This window comes from Anopheles darlingi, chromosome 3 (assembly GCF_943734745.1).
Source record: "Anopheles darlingi chromosome 3, idAnoDarlMG_H_01, whole genome shotgun sequence".
Taxonomy (NCBI): domain Eukaryota; kingdom Metazoa; phylum Arthropoda; class Insecta; order Diptera; family Culicidae; genus Anopheles; species Anopheles darlingi.
This window is the reverse complement of record NC_064875.1, coordinates 63,674,302-63,688,213: the sequence shown is the minus strand read 5'-3', so window position 1 is coordinate 63,688,213 and position 13,912 is coordinate 63,674,302. Positions and strand designations below refer to the sequence as shown.

General features: G+C 51.2%; 1 protein-coding gene across 4 annotated transcripts in view; it reads left to right on the top strand.

Moving 5' to 3' along the window:
* LOC125954452 (sestrin homolog) overlaps nt 1–13,912 on the top strand; it is a 38,710-nt gene that overhangs the window by 13,694 nt on the left and 11,104 nt on the right. For 2 of the 4 annotated variants that reach the window (XM_049684814.1, XM_049684815.1), the window contains one exon: nt 4,549–5,228. In XM_049684814.1, the coding sequence (XP_049540771.1) occupies nt 5,178–5,228 (51 nt within the window). In that variant the 5' untranslated portion in view covers nt 4,549–5,177. Of the gene's footprint in view, nt 1–1,299; nt 1,739–4,548; nt 5,229–13,912 lie in introns of those variants that run through there. The other 2 variants (XM_049684812.1, XM_049684811.1) reach the window with 2 other exon arrangements.

Below are 13,912 nucleotides of genomic sequence, written 5' to 3'. Positions count from 1 at the left end.
TTATGTTGTTATTGATTCCGCACTGAAAACCCTGGTTTGAAGGCCACCGGCAGTGCGCGGGCCACCAACCGAAACGTGGTTGGGGAAGGTTAGGTTAGGATTAGTTGTACCTGCGGCGAATACGAGTTTTGATTCCGGCATACACACCACCATCACACATACAGGTACACATGCACACGTAACCCGCATATCATGTTGCGTGTCCCCGCTCCGAGCGAACGCGCTACGCACATTGTATAGGCCCGGTCTAACATAGCTGGACCCTCGGAATTGGAGTTTTATTCAAATTACATTGGCACGTCATTTGACGCATCATTTCGAGTGGGAGGAAAGGGAGGATGGTAATGTGAAGGATAAAAAATGGCATCCTCCTTGGGTGCTCCGACTCTGGGGTTCTTCGTAGTGAGGTCGTCCGATTCCGACTCCTCCTCGTCACAACGCATATTGTTTTTTGGCTCTATATAGTGGGGGCCAACGAACAATCGTCATCAAAAGTGTCAGTGGCGGCATGAAGGAAGGTTTTGAACAAGCAGGCGTTGAATCGGGAAACTCGAGATCCTCCACTCACCGAGAGTGAAAGTGCAGAACAATCAACTTATTCCAATTCGAATTCGTTTGTTTTGACAAACTCAACCGCGGTCACAGCTATCATTAACCGATGATTCAGTGGCGTGTGTCAGGATGCGTTACTACAGGTTGTTGTACTCAATAGTCGTTCCCCTTTTTTTTTGTCTTAATCTATCCCGCAATGATCTCGTCAAGGCGGTGTCGTCTTCAGACGTGACCCTTCATTTACGTCAGCATCAAGTGCTCGCTTGAAGTAACAGAACCGATCAGAACAGAACAGAACAGAACAGATTTTCCCGTTTTTTTTTTCTTCATTTCTGCTTCTGCTGTTTATTTGTCTTTGCATTCTTTGTTCGCGCGTTGCCATGCGATGGCCCCCCGAACGAGGAGGAATCATATGGCCTATATATGTAATAGTACGCACGATCATCCATGATGCCGCGGCCGCTCTCATTAGCTCATCCCTATATATCACTTAACTCACGGTGACAACGGTGAGGCGGTCACGGCCGGTGGTGCCTGCGAGGGAGATGCGGTGGTGCCACCCACCTCCGCTCCACCAACCCACTTCGGCCCCCTCTCTGTCCGTTCCTTCTCAACGACACTCATGGGGACCCGAACGTTTACGAGCCTTTGTTCGAGCCAAGTGAAACCGCGATGACAAGATTGAAACCCACACTCGTGCGCGCACGCACCACGAACTCATCGGTTGGCTGCTGGTGGCGGCTTATTCGAAATAGCGGGGCCGCTCAACCGGCGGCAGCTACGGAATCGGCTCTCACTCGCGCGAAGACCACGGCCCAGCTCGGACTTGGAGCGGCACCAGCAGCAACAGCAGCTCGAGATCAGCGAAGGCGACGACGTAAACCTGACTGCTATACAAAGCGAGCGTGCGCGCGCGCCCCCCGAATACTTCAACCAATCCAGAAGCATCAGAAATCCACTAAAAACCTCGGTCTGCTCCTCTACCCTTGGTGTAGTAGTCAGGCAGGCGGAAGCGAACACGTGCGCGCGTGTACAGTGTGCTTATTGCTACAACATCGTTTTAAAAACGTTTTCTGAGGGGTCGCCGCGGATCGCCATTGGTGCCGCCAGTTGTGCTGCCAGTTGTGTCCGGATTGTGGTGTTGTGCGGTGTTGTGCCTGGTGTACATATACTCCTCCTGCAAGTGGTAAGGCGTCCGTTTTGCATTGCGGCACTTGTTTTTTTTTTGCTGACTCCGGTTCCTTGGACGCTTGACAACAGCAACAGTGGCAACGTGCCGGGACATCATGGGAGTGTTCCTGCTCCGCCTTCCTGTGAATGATGCAATAGTGAGATGCAACTGCATCAAATGTCGATCAAGCGGAAGTAATCTGCCTCGGGGCACAGAAGGATAACATGGATACTTGCCACGTTAATGTGTGTGTGTGTGCTTGTGGGAAAGGTATTCCAAAAGCGTACGATCTTTTAGTGCTTATCAGCTTCACTGCACGCACTGAACGGCGGTCGCGGTTCGAGCGGTAAACAAGCTTCGATTACTCCCGGTTACTACACCATCACACGACTACACACCCACCGGGTACTCGCGGGAGATAAATGATTCTTCCTTCTCTCTTCATCTAACGATTCGCCGCTGCTACTGCCGGCCTGGTACCGGCTTGCGTCGCGTTTGAAAGTGAAAATGACGGATTCGATGGGAACCCACGGGGTGTCCAAGCAACCAGCATGATCGATCGACTCACCCGGCTGACAAATCTGGAATATGGTTGTGCTTCCTGCCGTGCCTAAGGACTAAGTGCCGGGTTGAGTTGTAATCAAATTTTGTACGCGGCTTGAGGAAGGTCCCTTCGTGCGGCTGGTGCTTTTACGAAATTTGTTTATCGAAAAATATGTTATTTTTATCTCTCTGGCACCAGCGAGTGAGAGCGTGTGTTTGTGTGTGCGCGTTGATTCCGTTGCCTAGAGAGCAACTAAACAACCTTTGCTGCCTCCTGTGATGGCCATGAAAAGGTGTGAAGCTCTCCGTCTACTACGTCCATTGCCAACTTTGCCTTGCCAAGGTGCATGTGCACTGGTGCATCTGCAAATGTCTCCGCTTACTGGGCGCGATTTTGAAACGGGTAGAAACCGTTGGCAAACGATTAAATGAACGCGGCAACCACATTCCATCGCCATGCCCAGCAATGCAATTATGATGATGATGATGATGATGACGAGGATGATGGTTGCTGTTTAGGGCGACGCTATCGCGTTCGATCTGTAGCACTGTGTTCGAGAGGATGTGTCGCCCATCCCCTGCCCCGGTATTGGCCCGGGGAAGGAGGCGATCCCAAGCGATCCGCCCAATCCGGCCCGGTTCGGTTCGACTGGAGGTTTCGACTCAACCAGTCCTAGTGGACTGGGAGCCTTGCTCTCCAGCGTCAGAATGGGAGAGACCGGAGGGGAAACCGGTTTCGCACGAACCTGCGGCCAAAGAAAAGTCCATAAAATCTGGCATAATTTTGAGCATCTTTTTTGTGTGTTTCGATCCACCAGCTCCAGGTTTCGGCGTCGCTGTTGTTGTTGTTCGAGAAGGAGGAGGACCTGCCCTGGACTTTGGTGCACGGCGGTGGTGTTTATGTGAACCGCCTTATTGTCCCGGAGTGTATCGTTTCGCTTTCGCATAGTTGTCCTCGATCGATGTTCTCGATGCCGGTGCGAAGAGAACCGTTTCTCCGTGTAATAACCGATCTTGGGGCTCGAGGCAAGGTCTCTCCTTCTCATATGAGCTTGAATTTCGGACATTTTGTTGCAACGATTTTTCCGTTCGATTTCGCACAATCTCCACACTTTTCAAGGTTTCGATCGCATCTTTGTGGCGGATCAAAATCGTTCACCATGAAGCACTTGCCTAGGTGCTTGCGTACGAGATCACGATTCGAGTGGGAATAGATCAACCTTCAGTACGGTGTTGAGCGAGTAGATAAGTTTTGCCTCTCGAAAGGTGCGCCATCGCTTGAAATTGTGCGTTTTGTGTCGGTGCTGATGGTGGTGCGTGCGTTGAAGAAGCCCAAGAGGACAGGAAAACCTTCTGCTTCGAAGCGAAACCAAACGAAACGGGTAAACAACATGCGCTCGCGACACCGGCAACAGCTTCGTCAACTGCTGCTGCTGCTGCTGTTGCCGGTGGTGGTGTACAGCTGGGGGATTGCGTTATAACGGAGCAGCGAGCACCGTGCTCACCGGAATCGAGAAGAGCACCACCACGACGACGACGACAACATCGCGACAGGCGTCCATCGTGTACGCGTCCGATCATAGCAACCGGACGATGGCTCATCTCAGAGAGCGACTCGCTCACGTCGCTTGTTGCTCTCCGATCGCCGCGAATGGCTTTTTTGGCCGGCCGCTTTACCGGCCGGTGGTAGTCAAAACTCATTTTTACCATAAACACGCCACACCGGACCGGAGCGGACTGTGAAGCGGCCGCGTTGCCTGCCTGTCGAGCTAAATTTAAGTTGCAAAGAGACAAGATCGAAGTTGAAGCAAAAAAACAAAAACCAAAACGTTGAATTTCGAAAACAGGACAAGCCTGTTTGTGACGAGAAAGGTGGTGAGGAGTGGGGAGGGAGGTTTAAATGGCCAACAACATCGTCAGGGTCAAACCGAACCATACATGCACACATACACTGCGGTCGAAGAGTGTGGTATGTTGGTGCCGTTTGGCCGTTCGTTTCCAAGTGCTTGATTAACAGGATTAACCCCCTCCGCTCAGCTCAGGTGGCTCAGCTGATTTAGAAGGAACAAACACACACACGCACACGACGCTGGTCAACCGGCGTGTTTGTGGTGCGCGTCCTTCATCATCATCCGGCGCCGCGGGCACAATTTTTGGACGACTAACAAACCGAAGTACTGTTGCGCCATGATGCCCCCCATTATGTATGGAGCATGATGCTGACCGTTTACTTGTGCCTCAACCGAATATACTAATCGTACTTCTTTCTTCCTCAACAACAGGCTAAGTGCGTGTGAAGTGCGTGTGCCTCTCGTGTACTGTTACGCTATCACTTCATCCGTGTCTCTCTACGTAAAAGTGCCACCGTGTGTGTATGTGTAAAAAGTTACGCGAGAATTTGTCCAACACGCCAGTCACCATATTGAACGCTCCGCTGTTGCGGCGCAAGGAAGAACTCGAATCAAATCCCCACAGAAAAAACCGCGGAGTGATTCCTCTGGTCCCAGCAAGGATCAGACCCCATCAGGTTGTGTGATCGTCGGCGCCCATCAAGTAGGCCGTTCGTTGTGCAAAGTGTACGCGTGTGTGTGTGCGTGTGTGTATTTTGGTGAGCCAACGGCTTCGAATTCGCGGTTGTGAAGTGCAATGAGAAAGCTTGACAAGTAGGCGCGCCTTTGGAGCAATTGTGTTTGTTGCCGTGGTGATTGCTGCGTGAATCGCGACGATTGAAGCCGCGACTGGCGGGCGAGTGAGCGAGCGTTCGCGCTCCAAACACAACTACACAACTGATAAGAAACTAAGTGGCGGTGCAGTGGGTGGATCGTCGTGCGCGAGTGTTTCGTAGACCATCACACCTTTCCTCCGGGCGTTTCGTATACGCCGTATGCCCACCGGAACACTGAAGCAATAGATGTACTCGATGGTGGAATACTACAGCGACATGGGGCAGCTCGAGCAGGACGTAAGTAGCTTCAATTCTTCCCCATCCCCCCTTTTTTTGTTCCAGCCAATTTGATGTTTGTTGCCGACCACGGGGATCCGCGGAGTCAATTGTGTGCGCTGCATTCTCTCCCGTCCGGTGGTACGGAGATTGGCATAAGAACCGCGTGTGTCCGTGTTGCTAGGCCGCGTGTTTTTTTTTTTTTTTTGATAGAGCACCACCAACCCTGTTAAGCTCTGATAAGAATGTCTGCGCACCGGCCTCTGCTACTGCTACCAACCGCCGCTACAATCTCTGCATCGACGCACGTTTGTGCTTCACTCTTGACGGTTTGTCTATCGGAGCAATGTAGATAAGATCATCCGGGTGGAAAGGTAAAGAATGAGAGAGAGGGGTGTTCAGAGGTGTGCTCGACTGCATGTTAACCAGTCGGTATTCTCAGCGACTTTGTTTGGCTATCGAGCTCGCTATCGAGAAATCAGTAGATCCCAATCACCACGCCGGAACGTCATCGATTGACCTCTTATCAAACCGTCTTATCGCCAGTGACGAATATTGGCACCCTCTGCCTGAATATGCTGATAATATAGAACTCTGAGTCTCAGAAAGAATCCACGGAACAATGCACTCAATGCAGTACTTGCGTCACGATCATCAGCAGCAGCATCATCATCATCATCATCTGGCGGAAGGTTGTTGCACTCTCGCTATTTTGGGGGGTGGGAGGCAACCGCGGGGACCAAGCGAGGGGTGAATGTCTGGCTGTTGTCTGTTTGCTCAACTGTTTGGCCAACAACGGGACCGAGGTTTGCAATGTTATATCCGCGCGCGGAGGATTACCGATGGACTTTGTTTGACAACTGCAATGGATAATGTATTGCAGGCGGCGTAATGACGGCGCCATAAGTCCACACGACCGGTGGGGTTCGTTGGCTTGTTAATCCTCCTCCTTCTCCCCCTTCTCCTCTTCGTTGCGCTCTAATTGAAAGGACCAACAACGGATCTCAGGTATAACAAACACTACAGACTACAGACAACAGTCGGTTTTTATTAGTCATCTTTTTGAATGTCCAGCAGCTGTACGTGAGGCATTCTGGTACAAGGATCTGGCTCCCTCCTGAGAAGGCTGACTTGTCTTGTAAACTGTTACAACTTCAAATGGTTAGTCGGACGTAACTTGCTTGCCATTATGTGCCTTGTGGACCGTCGGGACTATATCTGTCCTAATTCAATTGCCTGCCTGACACCACAATTGAAGTCTAATGCCTTGTTCACGACTACCGTCTTCAGCGCTTCGGATCTTCGGAGGAGCGTGTGGTCGCTGGACATTGGATTGGCATTCTAAAAATAGTCCAATTTGTCCCAACACCATAACTAACGAGTAGCGTGATCCTCTCATCTACCCGGTATCGGCACCGGGCACCGGTGCAACTGTCATACGCGCTGGTGCGTTATCCTCCTCCTCCTCCTCCTAGCCACTATCACTTATCGCAGCAAACATCGCTGATACGACGAATGTGGGTGACAAAGTGTTTGAACGATTAGCGAACGCGAACGAACGCGGCTCGAATCGTGCCTTGTCACTCTTCCCCCAAAACCCACTCCTCCCAGTTTCCGATGATCGGACTGATAACACAGAGGGAGAGAGCGGAAGAAAAAGAGAGAGAGAGAGAGTGACAATCGATGAAAGAGAGCGATTTCTCCACTGCCAGTTGTTGTCGCCTGGCTGCAAATTCAGCATGGAAAGCATGTACCCGAGCGATGGACCGGGCGGACGACAACTGTTGCTGCTGCCGCATCATGAAGTCCCCAGCACACGGTGGTAGACATGGCGGTGTCCACCATGGCGGTTGTCTCCCTATCTCGTCTCGCGATAACTATCGCAGACAACGCGCTTGTAGCGGTCTTGTTGTAACCCGGCGCAGAAGCAGACAGAAGCGGCGCTCTTGTTGTCAAGCGCACACGCCCGTCGTGTGTGCGTGTGTCCATCTTGGGGGGGGGGGGGGGGACCTCTAGCTTCAGCTGTTGCGCCAAGTCACGTCACCGTCGCTTGTTGTTTCCAACTTTCCAGCCAGTCAGCTGGTCGTGTAAAGTGATGGTTAGGTGGAGCAGCACAAGTTGGAGCTTCGGTGTTTGTGGCCGATGCGTGCGAACCTTTGGAACCGTACGTACACCAGGTACATTGCTGCAGTTCGTCCAGCCGTCTGGAAGGGTGACTCATAATGCCACGATAAGCTGCAACTACTACTACTGCTGCTGCTACGAGCGGTTATATGGCGGCCCTCGGGCTGTCTGGGGAGGGGGGGCTAGGTCAGTGACCTAGCCGTCGCTTTCAATCGCCTTATCTAGGTATAACTGGCCGTGATCGTTTTCTTTTTCGTATGCGTTTTTTTGTTGCTGTTGTTGTTGGCTGTGACTCCCTGCTGGGGTGCTGCTGTTTAGCAGCGACGATAAGAGACGATCGCTCTCAACTGCACGGCCAGACGCGGCCGCATTAATCGCACGTTTCCAGCGGAAACCATACAAGGAGGCGATGGTGCGCGAGCCCTACTTGGAACGGAGTAGTTGCATTTCGATTGGCACAGTTATAAACCCCCCATTTGAGGGGGGCGGTGATCGTAAATTGGGGAGGCCGGTATCGGTGTATGTTTTGATAGTATCTGGAGCAGCAATCAGAAGATATTCGATATTGGAATCAGTTACAAAGAAGGAATCCATGATCGCCGAGAATCATTCGATTGAACACAAGATGCTGTTTCAAGGCATTCTTCGATACTCAAACATCCAGATGTTCCGCGGCAGTCGCCAACATAATCAATGATAGTGTGATGCAGACGTCGAATGCACTACTCTGTCGCTTTGTCCATAGCGAATAGCGCAAAGGGGCGCGTGCACGATCAGCGTGAAGAGGCGGCCGATAAAAAGTCCAATGCCCTCTCCACGAATGTGCGTGTGCCGCTGGCTCGCGATCGGTGTGTATGGTGGTGCGCGGTGCGTGCGCTTGCGTATGTGTCGATTACACACGCATGCAACCATCTTCACCGCAGTAGCTGCAGCAGCATATATCAGGCGGGGCGCATCAGCTGAGCTCATTTGCGTTGGACTCGGAGCCGATGGTGGTGCGAGTGCGCGGGGAGCCGTTTTCGAGAAGTCGAAAGAGAAGACCGACCGGGAGTTGCAGTTGCAGCAACTCTCACGCCGCACGCGGTTGCTTGGTTTGTTTAAGGAAAGTAAACGGTCCCGGCCATTGCCGTCTCATAGAGCAGGCGGATAGGGGGCTTTGGGGTTAGATAAACAGAAACGCGCCGAGGGTAACGCGAGATCCAAACCCAAAACGGATGAACCGTTAACCATTTCTCTCCATTTCCAGGACAGGCGTTTTGAAATACGATGCGGAGTTCGTTTATTTGGTATTTTAAGCAGCGACAATGCTCTGGACCTGTAACGCGCTCCGTGAAGCAAACATCCTAGAGCGTATCACTTTTTAACAGCCCGAAGTGTCTTACCATAAAATCGTACGATGGCAGGGCGTGAACTCTCACCTTTACTGCATGGCATGGAAGGGCGCAGTCTGAAAGTCCACGAAGTTCACACGCAAGATGGCATAAACACAAAACCTCTCGCGTTCCACGTTAAACATGGTTGGTTGCTCTACGGTTTCGACTGGAGGGTTCGCCCGGTCCGCTGATGTCCCTATATCATGTTTCCAGGATCGGGGATACAACGCTACAACGAAGCGCAGCGGCAGGTTTGAGGTCAATGATAACCGCCGGTGTGACAGCCGATAACGATCGCGTAGAATCGCTGCCAGACAATCAAACTGTACGCCACGACAACACACCACAGATCCAATCGACCTAGATATTGCGGTAAATTATGATAAAATATTGATTACATGTCTAGTCGTTGTCGGAAAGGCTATAAAAACTGTTCAACATACAAGGGGGAAAAGATAAAACAAAGAAGGAGGAGACAGGAAACCTACCACCATCCTTGGGTGATAAGAGGTACTACGGCATCCTTATCTATTCGCGTATATCTATGACCAGCGACCATTATCAAGCGGACTATGAAACTCTCGTTAATCATCACAGATTATGGTGAATGAATCCTATGACGCCCTTTGTCACATTGCCGTTCGATCGTTCCACAGTTAAAACCAGAAAGATCATGTTCCGGCAATGTAGCTACCGGGTCTTGTAGTGTCGCATTTTATGGTCTAATCCCCGATCATAGACCCATCTCTCTACCAGAACCCCGAGGCGTGTTCCAAAACTTCTCAGCAATCCCATCAGCTGATCCACCGGCATTTGACCGGCCGGGCGCTAATTACTTAATTGCCGCTGACCCAGTGAGCGTAGGTTGTGCCCGAGAAGCGCTCGAGCGCAAATTCGGTGTCAGTAGTCAGCGCAGGTCGTGGTTCTCCGTGTGTGTGTGTGCGCGCACGCACGCACGCGGCCACTCCGGAACCTTGGCAGGGGGTGGCAGCGGAGAAACGGCTTTGTTTAGCTTCCAGTCACTGCGAGGGAGTGCCTACCGTCAGCATTGAACGCACGAGAACCACCAGCCATTCTGTTTAAAACCTGTTCGGGCTGTGCGCGCGACGTCGAGAAGCTGCCATGCGCTGATGTCACTGCGGATCTCTGGAGGTTTCGGATTTGGAAACCGGTTCTGGATTAGCCGCTCCCCGGCTGCCATGGACCGGCCCCGATAGTCGCCGTTTCTGGGGTGATGAGAGTCTGACTTGGATCGTGCGATCGTGTGGCTTGTTTGCTGCTGGCTAGGCTGTTGACGGTGACGCATAGGTAGCGATCAAGCTCGATCGCCCCGATCGCTAGAGGCCAACCAGCCAGCCAGCCAAGCGAAACGTATTGTTGTTGCTGCTACTCCAATGCTTGACGTGCGCAGACCTTAGGAGGTGGGAGCACGGAAGCAACTAGCCACGATCGTGATCGTGGCCAACAGCAGCAGCAGCAACAACAACAGGCGCCAGGTCGATTATAACGAGCCGCAGTCGCATGACATGGCAGTTCACCTCCTCGTCAATACCGGGCGTCTGCTGGCCGAGGGTCAGTCGAAGGATCTTTCCGCTTACCAGCAACAGCAGCAGCAGCAGCAACAGCCAGTCTGCGACCCCTTTTGGTGGACGCGCACTTGGTACACCAGCGCGTTAGGCCAGCGACCAACCAGCGAGAATGATATAGGAGGAAGCCAATTAATATTCCTCACATCACTGACTGGCACACCCTCTCTGCCCCACCGGTACCGGGCCACCAACCCTTGCCCTTCCTGTACCATTCGGCGAGAGAATCGCGTCCAATCGCGTTTGGTGTCCCGTGCGCCGTGGATGAGAACAGTCGTGTGGACGCTCTTATGGACGCTCAAGGTTACAAATTAATTGGTGTAAATTAAGCTTTATTATCACTGCCAGGCAGGCAGCCAGCCAGCCAGAGCCAGCATTTGAATAACGCCAACCGCCTACCGAGCCAATTGGGAGAAGGGAGCGGGGGTTGTGGAGAACCATAACCTCAACCCCTGGTTCCCACTCTTCGGCGAGGTCTCTCTTTCGGTTTGCTCCAAGAAGTCTCCATTCTATTTTTGGGACCAACTGGGACTGGCACTGCGCGGCTGTGTGCATTGTTACCGACCGACACAATTTGGCGTCTTGGGGGCATGACAACAGCGCGGACTGACGCTTGAGAAGAAGAAAAAGACTTGGGGGAAGAGTGTTGTACATCTATTAGCGAGCGTCTCCAGCTTCTTGGAGACAGCGATGGAGCAGCGATGTTAGCAAATCATTAACCCAAACTCCCCTCTCTGCACGTTTTGTTGGTTCGTTATCGTTGTCCGCACGTCCAAGCGTCGGCCAAGCCGGGGACCTCGCGGTACAAATTACATTATCCGGATTGTCCTCGAGCATGTCCAATAATTGCAGCTAATTCCTCGCATTATCCCTTAGCACTCACGAGGCCATCAATCGTGCTCGCCTGTCCGCGATGCTCCCGATGCTCGCGATGTTTGATTTAGGACGGGTGGGCCATTAGTCCGTGCTCTTATCTACGATTCTTCTCTCGCATAACTTTGACCATCCGGTTAACCTTCGGTTCGGGGCGTCCGTCTGAAGGAAGTAGAACATCGTGTCCGCGGCAAATGGGCGAAAACAAAACAACATTTCGCATATATCTATATTCTCCTCCTCTTCCTCTCTCCTCTGTTGCTGTTGCTCGAATAGCTACAGAGGAATAAGGAACAAAGCACCGGGGAGATATCGCCGGACCACCACCACCCTCCTTTTCACTTTATTGGCTCACGATCGCGCCTGATGTATGCCGGGGCACACGCGACCTACAAAAGAAATGGCAAGGCGTCGTTTGATTTACGACAGTTTTTGGTCATTTCTTATACAGAACCCCCTCTCCACGCTCCTCCACGGTCGGACTGTCGTTGACAACTCGGTCCCGCGCGATTGAGGTCACACTTGCACTATATGTACCCAGATACAGCAGATTGGCCTCGCGATGACGGATAAGTTTGTTGACGTTCTCGTTTCTACGTTAGTGCGAGCCGGAGCGCTAAGTCCGAGCCATCAAAACATCTGACGGAATATAAAAATAGTAATTGACCCCGCGCACTGAACCTGGCCTGCGTTCTAGTGAATGTAAAATGATCCGCTGGCGATCAAACTGCTGCTGCTGATGATGATGATGCTGCTGTTGCTGCTTCTCAGTAAACAGTAAACAGTCGACCGGCGATCGGTTTCTAATTTCAAGAGATGTTCAAAACCACGTTTATCGGGCTCATGGGCTGATAAGTCGCCATCCTCGGTTTGGTCGACAGCAACAGCTCCAAGTTGCATCGGGCCATGATGGCCCGAGTGTTGTTGACTTTCGTTGTTTATATCTGCTCCCCAATGCTTTTGGCCTTCTGGTGACTTGGGCCGATAAGCAGCAGCAGCAGCAGCAACAGCAGCAGCAGCTAGCAGGCAACTGGTCGATTGCGTAGTTCGTGTGTCACCCACCCGTTGGTTCAATGAACCCATTTGTAAAATCTTTATACCCCTTCCCGGACCCAAGAGACAGTGGTAGAGAGAGAGAGAGAGAGAGAGAGAGAGAGAGAGAAAAGTCTGATGAAGAATAGAAGGAGCTTCTGAACGGCGGTACGCGGCTTATAGTAGACGAGCTGGCGCACAGGGACCTGCGCCGTCTGTTACAAACGAGTGCACCACCGCCACCCAACATCGGAGACCTAGAGAAGGTGTCTTTGGCGTGTCGAAACACGGCGCGCACCGGGAGTTTGTTTACGTTACGCTAGATTCGTTTTTGTTTTTCGCCGCCTTCGAGCGGCAGCGCACCGCAGTAAGTACGCGCGCGAATCTAGAGCAAATCTTCTTGAAGAAGAAGAAGTGGAAGTGGAAGTGGAATGTATTTTCATCATCATTCGCTGGTTGTGCTTATCGTGCGCTCTAGTACACCACAACAGCGGCTTGTTTACGCGATCAACGCGAGAACAGAAATAGGAGTGGTATCGTCGACGTCGATACGTTGTATCTGGTGGCACCTCTTGAAGAGCAGCGCCGTCGAAGATGGATACCGGTTTTGCAGAAATGGAAAGTCATGCCGATGTTCTTATCTCGCTTGGCCTAGCCTAGGCGTTTTGAACGCAAGATAAGCAACAATGCAATCATCTCGTATTTGCAACGCTATTGCATACATTGATTACTGGCCTGCTAAGTCGAAAGCAATGGTTCGCGAAATATGAGTCAAGCAGTTCTGAAGCGGTTTATCAGGCCAGATATGCTTAGTAAAATCATTAATTGTATATCCAGTCATATTTCATATGACTGGAGCGAGTTACACTGTTGGTAGTAGATGGCACGTGTGCAGCAATTATCTGCTAGTGCTACAGTGTTTCATTGGTTTTCGAGAAGCCTAGTCATCCGGTTAGTATCGTGTTCATGATAGTCCCGACTCCCCACGAAAGATAAACCTCAGTGCAATGAGTCGGAATTGTTTTCTTCTTGGAAGCACGCTTATCCACAGATGATAAAAGCACACGAATGTTCTAAAATTAAATCGAAACTAAGAACGAAAACCCCTTTGAAGCCGGGTTTTGGGGCTGGTGTTACGAGATGGAATGGAAACCAAAAAACTGGAACACTGGAGCACAACAAAAAAAACCAACGGTTGCTTCGACCGAACGAGCTCGAGCAGCGGCCTTCTAGTAGAAATTTGCACCAATCCTAGATACCAGTGTGCCTGCTGTCTGCGTTCTATAGTCTTAGCAGGCATCGATCGCCATTTTTTGTTTCGTTTTTTTTTTTGGTTTAATCCGAAGAATTTTGATGGAAACATATAAAAAGCTAACGTGTTGTTTATTTTTGCAAACCCAAATTCCACTGCCCCGTGAGAGCGAGGCGAGCAAGGTGAACAGGATCCTTTTCGTCCTTTTCCTTTGGTGTGATCATTTACAATAATAATTGCCAGAAATAAATTGAAAAGCAAACCCATCGCGGGCCCCCAAATCGGTTTCATTGCAGAATAGTCGTTTTCCCAAGGTGCAAAAATCAACAATCGGGCAAAATGATTTAAAACAAAAAAAAAAGGGAACTAAGAAACACGCAATCGGAATCAAAACAACCGGACAGTTGCAAAAGCGAAAGGAGCGGTTTCGAGGCAGGGCGAGAGAAGGAGAGAGAAAGAGAGAGA